Source organism: Limanda limanda, chromosome 2 (genome assembly GCF_963576545.1).
Source record: "Limanda limanda chromosome 2, fLimLim1.1, whole genome shotgun sequence".
NCBI lineage: Eukaryota > Metazoa > Chordata > Actinopteri > Pleuronectiformes > Pleuronectidae > Limanda > Limanda limanda.
The window spans coordinates 29,517,397-29,540,064 of NC_083637.1; the positions used below are offsets into that span (position 1 = coordinate 29,517,397).

The 22,668-nt window shown below is 42.7% G+C and overlaps 1 protein-coding gene across 2 annotated transcripts in view; it reads left to right on the forward strand.

Annotated features, from left to right (window-relative positions):
- Positions 1 to 4,981: 4,981 nt before the first annotated feature.
- The window catches only part of sh3pxd2aa (SH3 and PX domains 2Aa), a 109,010-nt gene continuing 91,323 nt past the window's right edge, over positions 4,982 to 22,668 (forward strand). For both annotated transcript variants that reach the window (XM_061083552.1, XM_061083553.1), the window contains exons 1-2: positions 4,982 to 5,292; positions 16,484 to 16,564. In XM_061083552.1, coding sequence (XP_060939535.1) covers positions 5,197 to 5,292; positions 16,484 to 16,564 — 177 coding nt within the window. In that variant the 5' untranslated portion in view covers positions 4,982 to 5,196. The remainder of the gene's footprint in view (positions 5,293 to 16,483; positions 16,565 to 22,668) is intronic.

Sequence of the window (22,668 nt, forward strand, 5' to 3'; positions counted from 1 at the left end):
TCCACACATTCAACTTAGGGCCCCAGTGGCATTTACCCACACTGACCGGCAGGTAATCTAGCTCTAAGATATTAACATACTCTATTTCACTGACATTACCACAGAGCAATTGACACACAATTCCCCTGGAGCATAGGGCCCCTACTGTCTTGAGGCCCCTGGGAGAAAGCTTATACTTTAGCCTCACATTAACACACACCTTTTCAATGACAATTCGACAAAGGAGTTGACCTGCCCTGCAGCATCTCTGGAGCATTGAGGGCCCCTGGAGGTTTTGGGTCCCTGAGGCAGTGGATTGGGTTGGGTTCATTGTTATAGATTTAAATGTAGATTTTATTCAGAAGATACTGAGGTGGGGTTTCAAAGGTTTATTTGGGGACTTTCTCTTTGTCTAAGGACAGAGGGTATGGAAGCCCATTTCCGCCACTGTGATGAAGAAATTAAAAATCCTGTATCTCATAATTATGACTTAGTATCACATTGAAATGGGCTTCCATAGTATTCTGATGCTGAGGAAAAAGATTTGATGGGATGTTTTATTAAAATCAAATTGACTTGAGCTGGTCCTGGTGATGATGCTCTGTTAAAAATCTTTCACAGATTCACGCATTTCTATTTTAATTTATTCATGAACTCAATAAAAAACAAGTAGGCTCTACCACTAATGCGGGCACTCCCAATCGATTGGTACCATACCTGAGCTTCTACGACCTTCAGAAGATAAAAACCCAATTTGTGAAGGGTTAGGATTGCAATTAGGGTTAGTGTAAGAGAGCCTGTGCACGGAGGAGAGCTCAGAAAAGCGAGAGATTGTGAAAGCAGTTGAGGGAGAAGAATGATGAGGATGGCGAGGGATGTGGTGCGAAGACTGCTCTCACGATAATGTAATAGGAATTTTTGCATTTGGGTATTGATTAATAGAAGGAAAAACAATATGAATCAGGGACAGAGATGGAGACAGAGTGTCTGATTACTCTGATCAGACACCAAGGAACCTGATTGGATACCTTTTGCTCTTATCGGAGGAGGAGCTTGTCATGTATAAATGTATTGATTCTCCAGAGCTCTTTGCTCATTGTGTAATATCTTTCTCATGGTTTGTACCTTGGGCCCATCTGCAGGTGTGAATTAAACTTACAGAGAGATAATTGTATAACTTTGTCCTTGAAATTTCTACGACAATAATGAGCGGTGTTGAGGACAGCTGAGCAGGCAGATGGAGAACATAATTACACAATGTAAGGTCATATAATATCAATACAGTAATTAAATCCTTGTCATACTTTATGGGGATGTATGCACAGGCCGCGTGCAAGAACCGGCAAAATGTCCGTTTTCCACTGACACTATGTGTCACCCTCAAATATGTGTGGCCAAACGATTACTCACCCCGACATAGCCTCTTTAGCTGCTGCATGGCAACTTTGAGGCAATTAAAAAGCAAAGGGTGGCTGTAACCTGACAGAAGATATGAGTTTTGTGGGAAAAGCTCAGTTTACATGACTCTTAACTGACAGCCAGAAGAACCTTGACCCAAATCTGCCCCGTATCTTTTTTAGATATTGCACTCAGCTTTTAATGTAGGATTCTCATGAGAAGGTTTTCAGAAGTCAGTTCTTCTTAAGTGGACTAGATTTCTCTGGGGAACGTCTCAACTCATTTGGATTTCTCTCACTTGCTATATTACTTACTGTGTCTTCCTCTTTCCCTCTTCCTCTCTCTCTCTCTCTCTGGCAGGCTCCCATGCTCTGTCTCTCTTTCTCTCTCTCTCTCTCTCCCTCTCTCTTGATGCATTTAGTGGAGGAGCTCCGAAATTATTTAAGTGTTGGCAGGTGGTAATTTCTTCATGTTCTGTTGGTAGGTTAATGATTGCACACCACGAGGAAAGAAAGAAACGAGGCAACGTCACGCTCAAGTTCAGTGACATTTCCAAGAAACAGAAGTTAAACTATGGTCTTTCCACATGTCAATTCCCTCGCTCTCTGCCAAAGTTGTTTTCAGGGATGGAGAGTTGTGTGTGGAAAAATGCACAACTCAAACCCATTACGGGTTGCTCTTAGCATCAAGTAACACTGGGTGAAGTACACATGGTGCTGCACTTGATGATGCATTATCAACTCTCAAGTGGGTGAATTGTGGCCTTTGCTGTATTCAGTCGTTTTCAAAGATGGAATTAATTCCAGTTCCAAAACCTATAATATTTCCCTGTTATGTGAAACGTGTGTCAATTTTAAAAGATTGTTTCAGTTTGTCATCAGTAACCATGAGAGAAAAAATTGGAATAAGTGATTGTGTTTGGATTCCCTGCTTAACACTCTCACCCAGTGGCGTTTCTACATTAGGGGCACTGCCCCACCAGATGGCGCTGTTTTGCAGAAAGCTAGGTACATCTGTACTTTGTGGCAAAATATATTTTATTTTATTTTATATGCAAAGTAGCGTGAATGTGTGTGTGAATAAACTTGACTCACACGCGTTATAGTCTTGTTTTGGAGTAATTTGATTCGTGTGTGTTTCTGTCTGTGTGCTTGCTCTGTGAAATGCTGCTCGCTTGCCGTCTGTCTCTGGACAGCGCAAGCGTAAGACTTGTTGCCATGGAAACACCAATGAGCGTGAACCACACAGGCCAAAGTTAACATTGGGAGATTGGGCACTTTCAGCTGTGCCCAGCGAAATCTGCCAAGCAACTCGCCTCCAGCGTCAGCCTGTTGTCTGCTCGGCTTCACCTGAGCTAACAGGCTAACAGTCTATCCCCCGTCAATGGACACCACCCGAGTCTGTGGAGAGGTTCACTCACATATCACATATGTTCTCCTGACAGAGAAGCTAAAGACGTCTGCGCTCCCGTTTCTGTGGTAAGTCTCCCTATTTATGTGTTAGTGGTGATTAGCAGGTATCGGTGTCTCTGTACCTGGCTGGTTAGCTTAGCTCCGCTAGCCCGCAGGCATGATAGCAGCAGTAATAGCGATGCTAACGGAGTTATTGACCAGACATGAACCGACATATTGCAGCCCATAGTATATCTTACTGGTCTATATAGGCCTACTGCTTATAATAATCAGCTACCTCTATTTTTGTGACGGTGACATGACGTCATACAAAATTGCCCCACCAGAGATTTCAGGCTAAAATCGCTGCTGCTCTCACCTGAATTTTCTGTTTTCACCTTGATAAAACTTACCTTGACAATTGTAACAGGTGCAGAAAACGGACTATAAAATGAATGGGGGATAAAAAAAACATTCAGTTCTTGTTATAAACGAGTACATCTGCAAGCTATGATTAAATAGACGCTGATAGAAAAACTGGATCTCATCTTTAATTTCAATGTGTCCCTCACAACCTCTTCATTCAATAGGCTAGGTTATTTCCACCCCAACACACAAACATGAAACAAATTAAAAACACGCAGTTAAACACACATATGGTTGACCTCAATCTGACTCTCTCATATCTTCCCCTTGAGCCCACAAGTGCTCCACTGTCTGTTTCCCATTAGAGTCGCCACTCGCCAGTTTCTGTATGTCTACTCTAGTCACATTGACACTTGAAACCAGCAAGGTATATGACCACGTGGCACTGCTTTGTAGAGTCGCTGGGAATAGATCTACACACCAAACAGCTCCGGTTAAAGGATTTGATTTGTGTAACGAAGAGCAGCTTAATGCATTCTCAGCTAATGCAGTATTTTTTGGAGGGGGGGGAGGGGTCCAGTCCCCATCCTGTTGAATACCGCATGCATGTTGTTTCTGCTTGATAGTTTTTTGTTGCCAAGGAAAGGAGGATGTTGAGTTAATACAGTTAAAAAATTTGATATGAATAATAAATAATAATATGTAAATAAGTTGGCTTAGATAAAATTACATGTACAAAAAAAAAAGTAACCAGGGGTCTCGCGGGGCACCGTTGAGCCATTTTGCCACGCCCATTGAAAATTCCCCAAGAATAGGTACATTTTCACCACTTTCAAATTTTCTGCAAATTTTGCTAAGAATTTGAGCATGTTAATTCATTTGACTGAAAAAGATAACAATCCCTACAATCTCAATAGGGCCTCACTTCCTGTCAGTGCTCGGGCCCTACACAGTGACAGGTTGAGATCATAGACAGGTAGAACCTGCAGCCTGTGTCTTCAGCAGCATGCTCGTGTTGTGCGCACGGGGGCAGTGTTCGGTCGCTAATTGGCTCTTTCATGTGGAGCAGCCCGCTGCTGATTGGTCGCCAGCGGAACATCTGTATCCATACTTCCAGCCGCTCGTGTCTCCGGCCAGAAAGCTGCTGGTGACTCAGAGGCTGCAGCCTGTCCTCTACCTGCTGATTGTAGTGACAGCTCCCGGTGTGTGTCCGAGCGGCCTGTGAGCCACAGCTCGTCCCACTGAAACACATCCACCAGCTCCCAGCGGGTCACATGTCTCAGACGCATTGTTTCACATCCTCTAGAAGTTATGGGCACAGAGTCGCGCCGCTGCCGCATACTGTTTATCAACGGCTCGGTCGTGTCGCGGGAAGGCAGAGCTCCATGCTGACGCTTCCTCCTCAGTGCCTTTACTCCAAGTAGCTGAGGACGCGAGCGAAGCCCATCCCACTCCGTTCCCTAAACTCACTGCGGGCTGCTGGAGCCTGGAGCCGGGGGCCGCGTGTGCCGGTGCTGACGCTGCGTCCATCCCGTCTCCTCCAGCTGCCCTGCGGAGCCGCTGTGCGGCAGACACAAAGGAGCGAGCCGCACTTTCTGTTCTTTAAAGGTAACCACCTCGATCAGCGCCAGCCTGCCTGCCTGTGTGTGTGTGTGTGAGAGTGTGTGTGTATGTGTGGGGGGGCTAATCGCTGGAGATATCCGTCTGCGCCCATTTCATCCGAGTGGACTATAGTGGACTATCGACAAGTTTCTGATTCGATCGACGCTCGTCGACCGGGAGGAAGAGGAGGAGGTGGCGGTGCTGGTGGTTGTTGGGGTGGGGGGGATGATAATCGCCGGCTCTCCTCGAGTGGAGCCCACAGACTGAACTGCTGGATGACACAGCGATGAATGTCGTGATTTCGCTGCCGTGATACGAGGAGGATCCGCGCGTCTGGAGCCGCCGCAGCTGCCCGCCAGCCCGCCCGGCTCCCTCCCGTTACCCGCCCGGCTCCCCGCCCGGCTCCCTCCTCTCCCCGCCCGGCTCCCTGCGCTCCCCGCCCGGCTCCCGCCGCCTCCACATGCAGAGCCTCTGCAGGGTCAAGATGCAGTTCCGGACTGTGCTGGACGTGAAAGTCGTGGACGTGGAGAAGAGGCGCAATCCGTCCAAACACTACGTGAGTTGCCTGCACTGCCTCATCTGTGACACCTTTACCCCCCCCTCACCAAAGCTCGTCCCGTGTCCGCGGTGTGTCTGTGTCCCTCCGGCCTTTTCCCTGTCTCACCGTGTCTCCTTTAGTCTCCTTTCCATTTAGTCTAATGAACGCAGTTTAGCAGACAGCAGGACCAGTACCAAGCTGGTCTCAGTGTTACGACCCTTTCTACACAGTCTGTGGTCGGGACTCAGCCACCGCACTGTCTTACAGACATGGAGGTGAGCTGTCAGTGCTGCTGTCAGTGAGCAGCCTGGATGTGTCCAGCAGTGTAAGCTGGGGCTGCAGGTGATCGTGTTGAACTGGACTTCCTTCCACACAGTGTTCATGATGGAGCCCTGCTTTAAGGCTTCCATGTGCTGTCGGTGGTCACCAGGTAAATAACTGAGGACTTCATGATATTCAGGATCAGCTTCAGACAGTGCAAGCTCACCTGCATCTCTCATTGAATTGAGTGTAAGCAGAACTTCCACTCATTTTAGCCTCAAAACGATTCTTCATAGTAGAGGATTTCATTCGTAGAGCAATAAGACGACAGTGTATATAAAGCATGTTAGTCCCCTTATAATAAATCACATACATGCATGATTTTATTTATGTAGCTTATAAACTCATCAAGAATAGCTTCAATGAAGAACCTTAATTTAGACAAGACAAAGATTCTTATGTGCACAGTCCAGGAACATGCTCATAATCCCTGCAGACTGGCAGGTTTAATGGCAAACACAGACAGAATGAGGTTCTTTTTTGTTTGACTGTTCTGTGTATCAGGACACAAAGGGTGTTCTATTTGGGAAAATGTGTGCTGGTTTATTTTGGTTGGATGATTATGAAAGACTTAATTTGTGCCTCTGTAGGAGAAGTTTTGTTGTCGCAGATTTTATTTTTAAGGCTATCAATTAAAGAAGGCTGATTTTTTTTACGTGTAAGTCCGAGCTGTATTTTAACATACTGCTGCAACTTAAACCCATGAGGTGTGGGCATTTCTGTGGACGTGAATCAATCGCATATAATATATATTAGACAGCAATGTAAAGTCACCAGCTCTGATCCATTTTCACGTCTAAAATGTAGATCACCCTGTCTGCGAAAGGATACACAAAATACTTCTGCACCCAGTCCAGTTGACTAAATAATCTTAAAAGGTCAATTTAATGGCTGTTCTGGATCTTTTGATATCATATGATCTTCATCGGCAGGTAGAGGTTTCCTGGTTGTTATGGACTCGTGCACATTGAGATGTAGATTAGCTCATGAAGCACCTCTCATCTATGGCCTAGAATTTATAAGAGGTTTAAAGTTCATTCCAGACTTTGGAGACATTTGGCAGAATTATCTTGGAAGGTGTGAGACTTTATCTTAGTTGATATTTTAGTTGTGTCCTTGATTATTTAGAAATAATCTAGGTCACTGCTTTCCACACTGACAACAGGCTTCAGTGATTACTGTTACCTTCCTGATCCTTGCACCCTGTGGCCTTATCAATACCCCACTTGTTATTAGAGCCTGTGTTGGGCCTCTGCACTTCATGGCCGCAGTTCAGATCCTATATCCAGCTCATAAACAAGTCATAATAAATGACCATCATGATAAGAACATGATCTTGTTCATATGTAATTACAGTCCTGCAGACCCTCGGGTCTAAGGATATCTTAGCACAATTCACACACTTGTCCTTTGAACGGGATGATTCACAGGGCTCCTGCCATGTGTTACCATATATCAGACATACCGTACCTGCTTTACAGAAATGAAAATATGTTATGAATTCTAGACATGTAGTCATTTTTCTTGTCGTTTCTAGAACAACATGAGGATTTGATGTAGTGCATCGCATCACTAACACACAAGCACTGCATTTTACTATAAGTGCATAGCATGGGGTGAAACTGATCCCTCAACTCTGACCCTGTCGAAGCATCACTGTAAAGTGCCTGGGGCAAGTGAGCCAGGGGTTCCTATAGACACCCCCTCCTTCGTTCCTGTCAGTCTTTGTGCATTGTTCCTTCAAGTATTCATCAAGTATAGTGCACACAACAGACTCAACATGGCAGCTTAATTATAGTTTGCCTAGAGCTCTGGAAACCAGTACTCCCATACTGACGTCCATAGCTGCCCCCAGGTTTGCTGTTTTCCAGTGAATTTGTGTATACTTGATTAAACACAAACTAATTTATGCTCCATCGTGTAAGAACGACTACAAAAGAAATACAAAGGTTCTTAAAACAAGATGTTGGTAAGATAAGGTGACGATGCAAGTCATGCCTGAAGACATTGCAGTTAATATTGTGCTTCAGTGATGCATATTACCAAACAGATTAATGTATTCAAATTAAGGCTAAACATATGATTTGAGATTGCTGTGGCCTTGTGGAACCTTCTCGGTGAACCAAAGATGATAGTTTAGGAAAGCATTAAAAATGGATATGGGGGAAACAGCTGGTCTGGATTTGTCCAAAATAAAATAATTCACTTACAGTATCAGAACCAAAGCTATCCGGTGAATACGCATATCTTTTTTGCTTAACCCGAAAAGAAATGTGTAAAATGTCAAACTGTGAATTTAAAACTTTAAAACGTTTTTGGCAGAGCCAGGCTCAGTTTCCCTCTGCTTCCAGTTTTATGCTAATTCACATTAAAAGCTAATCACTGCTTGTCTCAAGGTTCATATTTAATGCACATACACGAGACTCACTCCCATGTTGTTCTTGTCAGGATCTTTGTTGAATGTGATGGGCCACAGTGGAAATAAACCATTGGTCTCATCTTTGGTATTTATTTTCAACAATTGCGACTACTTTTAATACTTATTTAGCAAATTTTCCCTTCGCTGGAGAAATAAAAGACTCATTTAAATAATCAAACAATTAAATAATGAATTAATTCAGTCAAATTCACTATCAACAAGGAACATTCTTAAAATGTTAAACTAAATACACACCTTGAGAACAAATAATTGGACGTATCAGACTAAAATTATAAAATAGATAAAGTCTGCTATTACTATTATCAACTCAGACTTATTGTTTCGATAGTGTAGTTTGTCAGTGTGATAGGAGCTGCCCAACTCAGTTTAGGTCCTGAGGTAGACTTGTTGAGTTGTAGCCAAGCTGTCTGTAGGGTGTAAAGATTCTGAAACCACTGTCTCGTATCACAATATAGAAAAACAAACCCGTCATACCACAATTCCCAAGCCCTGCAGATACAGCCTGTTGAGCTCTTATCATTTTTAATGTAATTTGAATGTAACAAAACTCATTTTATTTATACATTATAAGATAATTAACAATATAACACATGCAAATGACCTAATGAACATTCTATTTTAGTTTAAGGCAAGCTGTTTAATTTGCAAATATGACACATTACACCTGTTTTATTGCTTCCCAAATATGTGAAAAGTTGAAGTGGAGAGGGGTTGATCTGAGCATAGCCATGCTCTGCTTTAGACTCCTCTGCCTCAACGGGCCAGTCTGTGGCCTAGTTTCCCGAACTACCCCGTCTCTGGAGACAAGGCGAGCCACTGTGAGAAGGAAAAGGAGGGAAAGAGAGAGGGAGAGCGGGAGGGGAGTAGAAAAAAATCGAGAGAAAGACAATCTGTGGCACCCATTGAATCTCATTTGTAATGTTTGTGAAACCAGCTGGAAATGCTTATCCTGTGAGAGAAGGGAGGGGGTTGAGGCTTGGGGCTTTGTCAAAGGGAAGTGCTTGTCGGACCGTGGGGTAAGCTGGATCGCTGGGTCGCAAACACCTACTATCAACACACGTACACACACAAAGGTCCCCCTCTGTGGACAGTTGTGTACGTGTGTTTGCAGGGGAGGTGATAAAAGAGAAAGCAAGGTTGTGCTTTCGGCCATGTTTACTATAAGCTTCTGTTTCCCCGACAAGTCCCAGTCCCCTAACATTTCATTTTCTAGAGACTCCTGTGCTGCACAAAGGCCCAGACTGGAAGACAGTGTTGTTATTTGGAACCATAAACATCTCTTCAGAGAGCTGTTGCCCACTCAAATATTTATTGGCCTGTCAAACAAAGATTGATATCTCGCTGAGAAGGGTCCCTGTTTTCAGATGATCACCCCAAACTGGCAAGAGGCATGCTGCTGGTGGTGGGGACATTTTTTAATAAGGTGACTTGTTTTGGTGTGGCCATTGTTTGGTAGAGTGGTAAGACTAGCTGAAAGTGCTCAAGGGATGAGTGTGTGAGAAAGAGAAAAGGACCAGGCGGAGTCAGGGGCTTAGTAAAGTCGATGTGCTTGATGCTCAGTTTGCTGAGCCCTAACCCTGAGACTGATACTGACAGGTGTGGATTCTGGGCTGCATGTCCCAGCACAGGTTGTTGACAAAAGCGCAGGATGTTGTCATTCTCGCACTGTTATTAGTGGGACCTCACATTCACACTGGGGGTTGTTCATGTGTTCTATGGCAGATGTTGTCTCTGATTTCGTAACATTTTATATGTCTCTTGCAGAAGTTTTATATGCATTTAAAAAAAGCTCTATTCCAATAGCAAGACGTCTCCTGTGTCCTCCTCTGTCTTGATTCAGGGAAACATCACATGATGTGGTGATCGAACATTGCCTCCAGCACCCTGGTGATCTTTCTCAACAGCTTGAGTTCAGGTTACATCATCCAGAAATGTTGATGCTCTGTTGAGAGACAGAACATGTGTGGGCACCATGTGTGGCCTTGACTGTGCTTGCGCTGGTGTTGTTTTCATGTGAAAATGACGTTCCCAGCATCCCTCTATGTGTTGTTGTGCCGTGTCAGTCTGCTCTGACATGTGCTTTTGTGTAAGAGGATGAAAGACTGTGGAGCAAAGGGGACAGACGTGAGGAATGATAGCAAGGAAGAGATGGCGTTGTCTTGCTTGCAGCAGTTTTTGTGAGATAACTCGATAGTCAGGGAAATTGGCTAAAAAGTTATTAGAATCAGACTGGTTTGATTAGCATGGAAATATATTCTTTCTCCACTGAAGTACTCAAGCATGATTTGTTTGAAATATTTGATCTCCTTACTGTTACTTTTCAATAGAAATGATTCCCTTTGTGGCGGTTGCGAAGGTGCACCAGTGCACACATGTATTAGAATATGATAGACAGCCACAGTCTTAATGGGAAACACTTGATAATACTAATAATATAATATATTAACCAAAATGTACCATAAATCATTCAAAGAAAATTTCCCCATCACTTCTACTTGAAGGGATATGATGTAGTATGACCACCCAACTCTGCATTTGCCCTCAGCTCTTCGGTGTTACTTTTGTGGTTCACTCTCACATCTCTACCCTGTACTGTCTTCCTGCAATAGGGTCTATTAAAATCACTATGTGTCATCTGCTCGGCAGCAAACAGCTGACAGACAAAGTGAGCAGCTAGCTGGTGAACATAGTTGAGTATTAAGAAGCTTAAATTCCTGATATTTCCCTTAGGGATTGGTGGAGACCAAATAGTGCACAAAAAGCAGGGTGGATGTTCGAGTCACCAGGAAGAAAAGGAAAAATACTCCAAATAAATGTCAGTGTTGTTTCATGCCCGCTGGGTGTGTATGTAGGCAACTGTTCCCTACAAATTCCCCATATAAACCTGATAAAGTGAGGCGAGGTAAGGAATGTGTTCTCAGCTTTGTGAAAGACTTGAAAGCCTTGAAAGTAAACTGTTGGAATGTCTTATATTTGAACATTTGTGACAATACCCTCAAGGTGATGATACTTCACTTGAGGCTTCTTATAGCAGCTGTAACACTTTATATGGACTTGTCTTGAATGATTACATTACATGTCATTTGTCGGATGCTTTTATCCAAAGCGACTTACAATTAGTTGCTTCAACATCTATGAGGGGCATAACATATGCTATATTGTATGACTATGAAGTCACAGTTATTTAATTGAAACTTATGGCCACTGTTGTGCTGATGAAATATGTCTTGGTGTGGCATATTTAATGGGCACAGCTTTGGAGGATTTGAAATTCACATATTTAAGTCTTTTAAAACACAGTTGACTGGAGTCCATCCCCCAAAAAACACAGTTATAGCAGTGTTTGTTGTAGTAGAAGTGGTTTCCATGAGTACATGACCTTGTCCGACTTTTTATTTTGCTTGGATCTGATACAGAATTACTTTAGGATTGTTCTAATCGCGCTGTACAAGTTTAAATAGTTTCAAGGTGACACCAAAGGTGCAAAGGATGTGCCTGCTGATGTACACTCTTCCTTAGCGCCCCTTATCACTTCCTGTGCCCACCACAGGAGAACAGAAGGCTGAGTGGTCTTTGACCACGGTTAAGCAAACTGAGTCGTGTGTGATTCAAAGAGGTCACTGTTTTGGCTGTTTTGTTGATCCAAAAACTCTGTCTACCGGCGATTTCATAAGACTAACTTCAATTGGAATTGTCCCACAGTTTATTTCCCTCTTGTGCCTTTTTGTTGGCTTTCTGAGAAACAGCTAAGAAGAATTTGCCAAACTTGCTTGTGACACACCCATCTGGTTGTATAGACTAACTGACTACATTAGACCATTAGACTATGAGTATGCAGGCCAGTTTTGGTTCAATGTGGAAGGACTTTATTCCCTTCAACAAGAATTTTTCCAACCAAACTTCTTTTAGTCAGATCATTTGTGCTTTCATGGTCTAAAAGTAAGATGGGTGTCTGTTTTATATGTTACTTTAAATATAGTAGTTTAGGCGGGGTTCACTGCATTTAGTGGCTAGGCCCACATTCTCTGCCCCACCAAGCACTTCACTTCTCTTTTGCTTTCTCCTCTTGAAAACTGTGAGACTGGGTCCTGGCTTTCCTTCGAAACTGTAAGTTATTTCCTTTATTCCTTTGCTATCAATACTTTCTCCTATAGTTACTGAACTGTGTTTGTGTTCATGTTATTGGAGAAACAATTACTTCAGGAGAGGCAGAGGGGAAATATAAAGTAAAGTTGACATGAATATTCATAGCCCTTTCAGACGAACATGGTGAAATAATCAGAGGTCCAATTTGTTCCGTCACAAGAATTCATTTTTCTGTCTTTGCCTCTGAGCATGAATACAACTTTTGTTTTCAAGTCCCACTTTCTCAGTGGGAATAACAGATGTAAACGTTCTTTTCTTGCTATTTGGGACACTGAAGTCCCCAAAGCCTTCTTTGAGTTATCAAGTTTTTTTCCCTGTCATTGGTATTTTCCCTGTTTCTGAATCAAATTTTTGACTCCTTTGAAAAGAAGGAGGACATCTCAGACATGGAGTATTGACTAATCTGTGATCAAAGACACTTTGTCTTTTCATTGAATTAGAGATAGTCTCTGAATGATATTGATTGATAGTGTTCATTAAAGGAGCTGCTTTCATTCAGCTGCAGTTACTATATGCACTGAGACAGCAGCACATCTGTTCAAACAAAGCCATGTCAGGCCCTTTATGGTCATCTACAGTCACGTATGGCTCAGCCTGCTCATTGTTTCCTAATCCCTCAATACCCTTTTTAGCTTTGAACACCTTCCTGTTTCCGAATGCTGCCTTGTTTACTAACAGCTGAGTGTTAGAAATCAAGAGATCTTGCAGATCTCCGCGTGAAGCAGTGCAGCTTTTATGCGTCCTCCTTACCCAGATTTCCAACTTCATTTTAGGATTGCAGCAGTGCCTTCTTGGTCCAGACATGCCTGCTGTGCAAGAATGTCTTACAGCAATCACAAGACAATGTTCAATTCTTTATCTTGATTTTGTTGGTGCAGAAATCCCCACACGAACAAGAAGTTAAATCAGAGACTTGTTCTTAATGTTGATGTTTCACTTGCAAAAATCTGTTTCTCTCTGTCGCCGCTGTGAAAATGTCTCATCTTCCATTCCATCTTATTATATTATTATATAATTGGCAGACAGATAACTTCCTCACTGACATTATAGTGAGTCATAATTTTTTTTCCACAAAGGCTTGATTGAGGGCATTTTGGCTGCACTGAGTCCTCACGACTGGATGTACTTGAGCTCTGAGTCAAACCATAACATGCTGGCTTATTTTAGTCATTGCATGAGTGTGTGCCATTCTTCGTGGAGAAGTTAGAGAAAAGCAGCTACCATGCAGTATGCAAAACAAAATAGTAAAATTCCATTACTGGCAAATCAGAAGATGTTTGCTGCTGGATTTATCTGGAGAGGCAGCAGTCCAGGCTCCTATAATTTGCTGTCTGTGCTGACTGAATAGGCTATTTCTGGAACTCAGGGGCGTTCGGTTCAAGCTTGATATTTTGGGCAATGGCAGATGATAGATGGTTACTGGTTATGTTTTCCACTGTGGTTGGCATCATATACCCATATGATTCTGGGGGTTTAGATCTTTTCACTGGCTTCTATCTTATACCTCAACTCAGGAAGAATTTGCTTGAGGGTCAAATTAAGTGGTCCAGAGGCATGATGGTAGGACCATACTCTGGCAGTCTGTTGAGGTCAAACTAATTTACAGAGGATACACGCTCACAGCCACATAGTAGATGTGGAGTAAATTCCTCTCATATGGAAATGCAGCACAGAATATATTTAACAGCTATAGGGGCCCTGTGAGGCTGTCCTCAAGCACAGCAGAGCTTTGAGCTTAATCAGCATACTGACTTGCTCACAGATATAATCTTTACCTTGTTCACCATGTTAATTTAGCATGCTGATATTTGTTAGTTAACAGAAAAGACAAAGTTTGTCTGAGGGTAATGGAAATGTGATTAGTTTAGCATTTATATAGTCTTGAAAATATCCTGAGCACGTATACCAATGAAATCAAGTACAGCCTTTAAAAGTTAGCCTGACTCCCCATGTGATGTAAGGACACTTTCGCCATCAATTAACTCACCTTTCTATCCAGTTGTCTTTACGAGTGGCTTCATTATTGAGCAGTGAATGGAGCTCTTTGAAATGCTAACCAGTCCTTGTTATGCTACAAAAGGCACAAAGACAATCAGAGACATATTGCTGGCTGTGGCCGTGTTTGCTAGTCATTGCATTTTGTGATGTTGTAACTTGGCACTGCCCCAGGGAGCACATTTTCACAGCAATAAATGCCAAAGCTAATGGCTGTGGTGCCACCCCACCGTGCTAAGAACAAGTTTGTCAATGTAGTGTGACAGTTACAACTTCTGGATGCCAGTAGCTCTGTTTGCTTGGGAGTGAGCACAGTGTCGTGGCCCATTACCAGCAGCAGCTGAGCCCCTTCCAGCAACGGCAACCAGGCCTTTTAACCCTCGGCTTTGTTGGGGAACCTCTTTTGTTTCAGGCTGCTGCCCTTCTTACGTCAGCGCCAGGGTCTTTCACTCGACCTCATTCATCTAGAAGCTCTTCTGTGGAGGCTCTTGGCAGGTACAGGGGGTTGGATTGACAGTGAAAGATCAGTCAGAAAGATGGAGCCTGTTTGAATAAGGACGGGGAATAGCTTGCCAGGGGAAAAATGTGCCTATATTTCATCTGAATGCTATACATGAGGCAAAGTCAACCGTTTCTGTGTTCACAGCGGCTTGATGCTAAGTGGATTCCAATTTGTGCTGTGTCTGGGCCACTTAGGTGGGTGGCAATGGTAATAATACAGCTGTGTTAGTTCTACATTGAGCATAAACAAGATGCATACAGCCTTTCAGCACTTGGTGGGTTATTATCGTGGAAAAAATGTATATTTGTGTCAGTACATTGTAAGATTATTTTCTATATTCTATATAAAAGTAATTCAATATGATGCAAGGGAACACAGAGAAGAATAAAACTGTCACATACAACATTTCTTTTTGTTGATACTCATCTACGTTCATTTAACCTTATGGTAATATGAGTCTGACCTGACCAGACAACTATTGGATGTTTGTGCGAATGTCTGATCATTTCAGTGTTTTCCTAAAGGTGTTGACACTTAAAACTATTGATCCCATTATTTATGTGATTTTCAGAACCGTAACATTAACTAAGAAGTCTCTTCAAGTTGAATCTGGTTACTCCCTCGGCCAATTATTGTTATTAACCCCAACCAGCCAAGGCTGAGGGCTGCCTACACTAAGTCTGGATATGTTGGATGATTCTTCCTTTGTTGTTTCTCATGTGGAATGGTTGGGTTTCTCTACTATACTGTGAGGTCTTCACCTTACTATGTAAAGAGCCTTGAGCTAACATATGTTGGGATTTGGTGCAATACAATTCAAATTTGATAATTTATTTAATTTTATTTGCTGAACAGTCATATATATATATTTTGGGAGATGTGGGCAATGTCCTGCAGAAAAGACTCACAGGGGATGATTTGAAAGACAATGACAGATGTAATTGTTTTGATGGCTAGAACTTGTTGTTTTATGAATCAGAATATATTGAGAGGGTTGTGTAATATTTTTAGCCCCCCCGCCATTTACAATTACATCTACGAGGGGGCCAGAGTATGAGAATAGTGTAAGCTTTAAAAAGCTGTATTACATTTTTCTAGAGGTGCACCTAATGAATGAACAGCTCTGTATAATGTCCTCTTCAAAAGCTTGTAGCCTAATGTTATATAGCAACTAATCCACATAAATAATTCAACATGCAGAGCGCTTTTCTGAATACCTCTCTATCAGCAGTTGAGAGATCCCACCTGCTCTTAACGTGCCTGATGAAAATTTCCTGGCCCCTGGATCTGTTACCTTGGTTATCTATGTTGCATTAGACTAGAGATGATGGCAGCATCACTTACCTCCTCTTGACAGATAAATGGACTCTATCGCAATGTTATCAGGCTTCTCAGGACTTCAGCATTGCTACCGCCAAGGGTAAAGGCCAGCAGGTCAGGGTGCTGACAAAAGAAGGATGATGTCACCATTTCCCCCGAAGTATCAACCGTTGACAGATTTATGAGTGTGTCACTTGTTGAGGGAATTGGTCTAGGGCTGTGCCTCAGGCTTTGTGTTACAAGAAGAACCACATGTGTACAATATCACAATCAATTCATATTTATTGTTCCGACGATTGCTGAAAAGATTAGCACAGTGATGACTCAGACTGTAATCAATTCATTGTTTGACATGTATTAAGCACACTCTCAAATGGGAAAATTCATTCTTAGATTGCAATTTGAATATCTTTGTCTCTTGACAAAGATAATAAGATTATAAGTTACAAGCTATTTTTAACTTGTCCTTTTTTTTCTCTTGGCAGGTATATCTCATCAATGTCACGTACTCTGACAACACCTCCCATATCATCTACAGAAGATACAGCAAATTCTTTGACCTACAGGTAATCTTCCATCACTCATGGAGTCCCCTGCAGTGTTTGTAATGAAATCTGTAATCCTGATGTATTTTGAAAACGTCAACCCTCTGAACTTGCAACATTGTTTTGATCAGATTAATGTGCAAGCCTTGCGTCTGTTCATTGCCGCCGTGTCTCTGCCCATGTTGTCCACACCTTGTCGCCTCAATGAATCAATGTGTGTGTTAGTAATTGGTTGGGGAGCAGGGGAGGCATGGTCTGTATCCCTTAGCCTTGCAGAGACTCCTCTCTCTGTCTATATCTCCACCCCTCTTTCATTATTTCCCCTTCTTCCTCTCTCATCTCTTCCCTGCCTTGCCCTCAAAACGTCAGGGAGCTGATAGGCCTTTTTTATAGTACAAGCAAAAAAAATCACATGGAAGTCAATTTTATGTACCATGCTTTACTGTGGGCCACATATAGATGATCCCGAGCTGGCTATTCTGATGGCGAGAGCCTTTTACTATAGTCTTATATGAATGAAGTCTTTTTTTATATTCTTGACTTGGCTCTGATGCTTTACACTCATGTTTAAAGTTTCTGTACCTATTTATTTTGGAACGGAGTGGGAGGTGAAGTGAAAACCCTTCTCTGTGTCTCAGATTGGCTGTTCCATACAGAGTGAATGTTTGTGTGGATGCATTTATGCCCCCTGCACCCTCAGCCCACTGCAAGCTCATACCTTATGTTGCCCCAGAGGTCTACAGGTCACTAGTAAATATGAAAAGGCTGTAGTGAGAGACTCATAGGGGGCACTTCTCAATAGCGCTAGTGTGCTGCAGTTCAGCAAGAAATTATGTTTCAATCAGTGGAGGAAAAGTCCTTTCTGTAGGTTCCATTGATAACCAGTGGGGCAGTGTGTAGTGGAAAATACACTCCCCCTTGCAACTGATTACTCCCATTGTGGAGTAGGAGACAGAGGTAGAATATAAATAGTGAAATGCAAGTGAAGTAACGCTGAATGTGCCCCCATTCTAGACAAGTCAGAGCCTAACTCAGTTAGGAGCAGCAAGATTGATTTTGTTAGCTTTGTTACATGGTGCGGGGGAAAGGTCAACCCAGTCAGCCTGCGCTTTATTGAGTTGTCAAAGAAAGTGACTCTCGCATGACCAAAGTCTAGCAGAGTTTGGCCAGGCTGCCTTTAAGTAAGTTCTCTTGTGAACATCCCTTGCTACACATTTCTGGGATTTACCAAATGTCCTTTTTAAAGCATACAGCAATATATCACCGCTAACACGTATTTATCACTGTAACATTGTGTGAATAAAACTTCCAGTGGCAATACTGATGGAGGAGCTTTCTAATACTCACTAATCCTCCACCTCTGCTGGTATATGGACCGATAGTAAAGTTCTCTGCCTGGCTTGGTCTCGCTAGATGCCTTTGATGGTCCTGTTTGATCCTACTGTTTTCAGAGCAACCTTGAGCCTCTCCTGTCCAAACATTTATCTGGTGCACAGACACTGCTGCTCTCAGCAGCCCTGCTAACCCTAGAGGAGAGATACATGGATGGCTGCTCGGAAACTGTTGGAGACAAAGAGCAAAGGCTGCTGGAGACTATGTCCCAGTAGAACAAGCTGTCTTCCTGGAAACACACTGGTCCTAGTTCCAGCCGTGTGCTAAGAAGATAGAGGCCACAGATGTTACCATGAATGACTTAAGCTGCTTTCAGACATTCACTGAATTTGCAAATGTTAGTTGCTGCCGATATTTCCCAGGACATTTTCCTGCCAACCCTTAGTAAAATGTCACGGAAAAGTCCAACTGAGCCCATGTCAGAGTACAGCTGGAAAGTTTCTGGAAAATTTACAGTGAGTGAGCGATGATGTTTCTAACAAGAAACACATGCAAAACTGCAAGAATTCAAATATTTCAGGATGAAGAAGAGATTTCATACACATAGAAGTGTCAATTTGCTGTAAACAAAAACACTGTGCTTTTAGCAGCTGGAATTATACATCATGTCCTGTCTCCTGTATGTTCTACTCAGGCATCACCATTCACCTGAATATTCTGTGATCTTCCTGTGAAATTCGGACTTGCACAATCACCGGGATACGTGTGGATGCAATTTTATGGACATTTTCCAGAGTTCATGTTTGAATATGCCTATGAACTAGTAGAACAGGCTGTCTCCCTTGAATCAATTGTTCTACATCCAGCCTGGTGTCAATATGTGATAAGCCACAGAATTTGCTTTGACTGACTGTTTCAGTTTTCTCACAAAAACTGAGTCTTTATGTTTGCATGGACAATAAAACTTGCGTCATTTGATGTCAGACCCACACAACAAGTCATTTGATCTACTGGATGTAGCACTGACCACTCAGCGTCTATTTGTGTCCTTATGTATTAAAGGTCCAGTGTGTAAGATTTAGGGGAAAGGGATCCATTGGCAAGTAATTTAATATAAAATAATCCTAATGATGTTTTCACTCGTGTTTTTCATCTAAATTGTATGAATCGTTGTTTTCTTTACTCTTGAATGAGCCTTTTATATTTAAATACTTTATAGTTACATCAGGAGAGGGTCCTCTCTACGGAGGCCGCTGTGTTTTTTACAGTAGCCCAGACTGGACAAACTAAACACCTTTTGAGTTTTTATGACACCTGAAGGTTACCAAAGTTTCTCTTTTATGTTTGGAAGGGGAGGGTGAAGTGAGGGAGGGTCTTCACCTGCAACATGCAACTTCACCACTAGATGTGACTTTTACACACTGAACCTTTCAGTTATAAACTTGACACATGCTAAATATGCTATTAATGCAAAATGTTGCCAAAATTGCCCTGCGGTGAGCCATTTTGTAATTTTGTCCACTTATTTTAGGATAAAGTAGCACCACTCTCTCTGCCATCCTTTGCCATGGAAATCCCATACTTATTTATTTCGCTCCCCTGCTGGATCATAGTTACCCCGGTGATGTGCAGGACAAAAACAGGCAAAACCAAAGTGGACAGAAGCCTGTACACACTCATACCCGCAACGTCTACACACATACTGTATAATGTTTGTCGCTTCATTACACTGCATGCATTTTCTGTTACCCATATCATAACCCACATATTTTCTGCTCCCTCCTCCCACTGGTATTTTTTAGCTCGTCCAAGTTACGAGCAGCTCATCTTCCTTGTCAGGATGTAACTGGCTCTTCCATGCTGCTTTACACTGATGTAGGTTTTGTCTCAGCCAAACCTGACCAGTGAGTCGAACAGCGCTTCCTCTCAGAAGTAGGCCGCCAGAGTTATTCAACAGAGGAGAGGAGAGCAGGAAAGGCTGGAGGAGCAGGTCAGTCTTAGGGTTTGGGAGGAGACTAGCAGTGAGGAGTATCATTGGGATAATGATGATGGTGGTGATAACGAGGCGGAGGAGGACAGTGATGACATTTCTGAAAGCGATGATGATAATGAGAACGACAGCAATACTTGTGGCGTTCATGTTTGAGATTCAGGCTGTTGATGCTGACAAAACTAATGATGCAGATGGAAGAAGGGAGATATACTGTGTTTCCTCAGGGTCACTTATTGCAAAAAAGCCTTTAGAAGCATGTTTAAAGTACCTCCGAGTAGCATGTGATTGTGCCCACGGTGTCCTTGGGTCCAGTCACTACCAGGAAGATGCTCTGACTCACTATTTACGAGGGTTTTTTGTTGGTTTTCCGAAACCATCTTTTTCCTATTTACGAGTCTCCCTACAGCACAGAAATATTTCCTTTGGGGAGATTTTAATGAAACATCTCTCAAACATCACATTTTCAGTGATTAGTGTATCTTCGTAGAAGCAGAAGATGATATTAGTCTGGTTTGCTCAGTGACTCGGGCTCAAGGTCGATGTTCAGACTTTTTGGGAAGTAGCTTCTGAGGATGCTAGCAGCAGGCTTCCGGCAAACAGCCGCTTATATTTAGTGAAGAAAATTATACAGTAGCTGTGGTCAAAGTGCTTAAAAGGAAGGTCACTGTCTAAGTAGGCTGTTTTATGGAAACATATGTCTAGACCACAAGGCATTATGGGTATGCCATCCTCGAGGATAAATGGCTGAATAGCCAGGCCACTAGCTCAGGCTCCCTGTCCTTGAGGTGTTCTGTGGAAGTACTGTAACTCAACTGAATGAGAGAGCCCATTGTTTCAGGTCGAGGATAAAGGACTGCTTTATTTTTTATGGGCGTGTGAAAAGAGAGAGAAACATACTTTTTAGCCCCTGCTGAGAGGAAGGACACCTACATGCCTTACAGAGGACCCGTTCATGTGACTTACCACTGGGCAGAACAGGGTACAAAACAGGGACTGAAACTTACATTCACCAGTTCTCACGCAAAGGTTGGGATTTTATAAAAACAACTGTCAGGACTCAGGGTGGAAACCCATTGGTCAGCAGCATAATTTAATATTCATGACGTGCTTTGCATTCACCATTTATGGTTGAAGGTGGGCTTGTGAAGGGCAGATTTGAAGGCAGATCCACGCACGAACGATTACAGGTGAATTGTGATTTATAAAGTGAACATTGCGTGCAGGTGTGCATGCATACGGTTTTATAAATCGGAATATTATTTTGCGTACGCCATTTCCGGCTTTTGTGCACACATACACTTTTAGTATGAATCCCACGCACTGTTTTATAAATGAGACCCCAGGTCCTCACTGGACTCATGGCTGGTGGGTGGGTTGTGCAGGGTTTCCCACAACTATGTTGAAGGGATTTATAGAGTGAGCTAAATTTAGGATGAATGTGCACAGTTCAGTCATGTGGGACATTTGAAAAAACACACCGGTGTGACTGGAAGGTGACTATGAAGGAGGGCTGACAAAGAAACTGTAATGATTTGACATGAACTAATAGAAAAAGAGCCCCTCTCTTGTTTTCACTGAGTGTAGTTTAATTGGCATCTGTGAGCTCATTTACAAACTAAGTCCACTCACATCCGCCTGTTTTCAGCAATGAGAAGGTTCTAATAAACTGACTCTTTGCAGCACCAAACTGCAGACGGACAGATGAACAACAGGCTAGTAAACACAGTGACACATTTAGCAGCTGAAGACTCAGATATTCCCCTCAAATGTTGATGAAGCTTAAATAGAGCTAAAAGTAGAGTGGGTAGTGGACAAATTCAGAAGTGTTCACTCGTGAAAGTGACGTAAAAAGAAGAACTTTACATCTCCTTATATCAGAGATGCACAGACAGGTCTGGATCACTCGATTTTGACTGCAGTGTGAAGTGAGTTCCTCTATGGTCTTGTTTTGTTTGTGGTGAGGTGGAGATGAGAGGCCCTCTCATGGCTGGCAGTTTTTTGCATGTGAAGGCATGAGGGCTGAGGAGGAGGCTCTGGGAGTTCATAAAAAAGTGTCTATCAAACCTACGCCCTGCATTTTCATGTCTTTTATGGAAGAATTCTGTAAAGTTGAGTGCATTTTTAAGTGGGTGGTGATCAAATCCAGTGTATTGAACAGATGTAGTAAAGAGTGTGTGAGCCTTTCCTCACTTGCCCTGTCTGTGTCCTGTGTTTGCACTGCTGCCTGTTATCTGGAGATGTATGTGACAGTGGACAGACTTACGCTATTGCTGCTCTCTCCATCTCTGTCTTGTTTTTTTCCTCTGTGCTTGGTTGGCCACCCCTCGTGTTTGTGTTCAGCCCAAGGACTTCTCCACTCAAACGAGATGGGGAGGAGAGAAACATTTTCAACTCTTCGACTTTGTGCTTCGAGTTATCTGCGGCAGCTCTGCCTCACACTGAGACACGAACATAGAGGATGCTCAAGGTTTTTCTTTTTCATTACATATCTAGCTCAGCTGCCGCTACCTTTATTCTTCATCTGATAAATCACACAGCGTTTATTTTATACTCCTACTGTATATCTCGATGAGAGAGGCCAGGGTCGTCTTTTCTGTATGTTTGGTTATTTTCGTGCACAGAGCTCGCAATGCTGAATAGCTGAATGACAGATGGTATCAGCAGCATGTGATAAAAAGGAATATGAAACTGTATGAAGTGAATCTGCAGTTATTTATCTGCAGATCTGGAAGGACACACCAAGGAAAAGGAGAAATATTTCACATGTCCTGAACAATAGAAAACTGTGTGTATAGAAAAG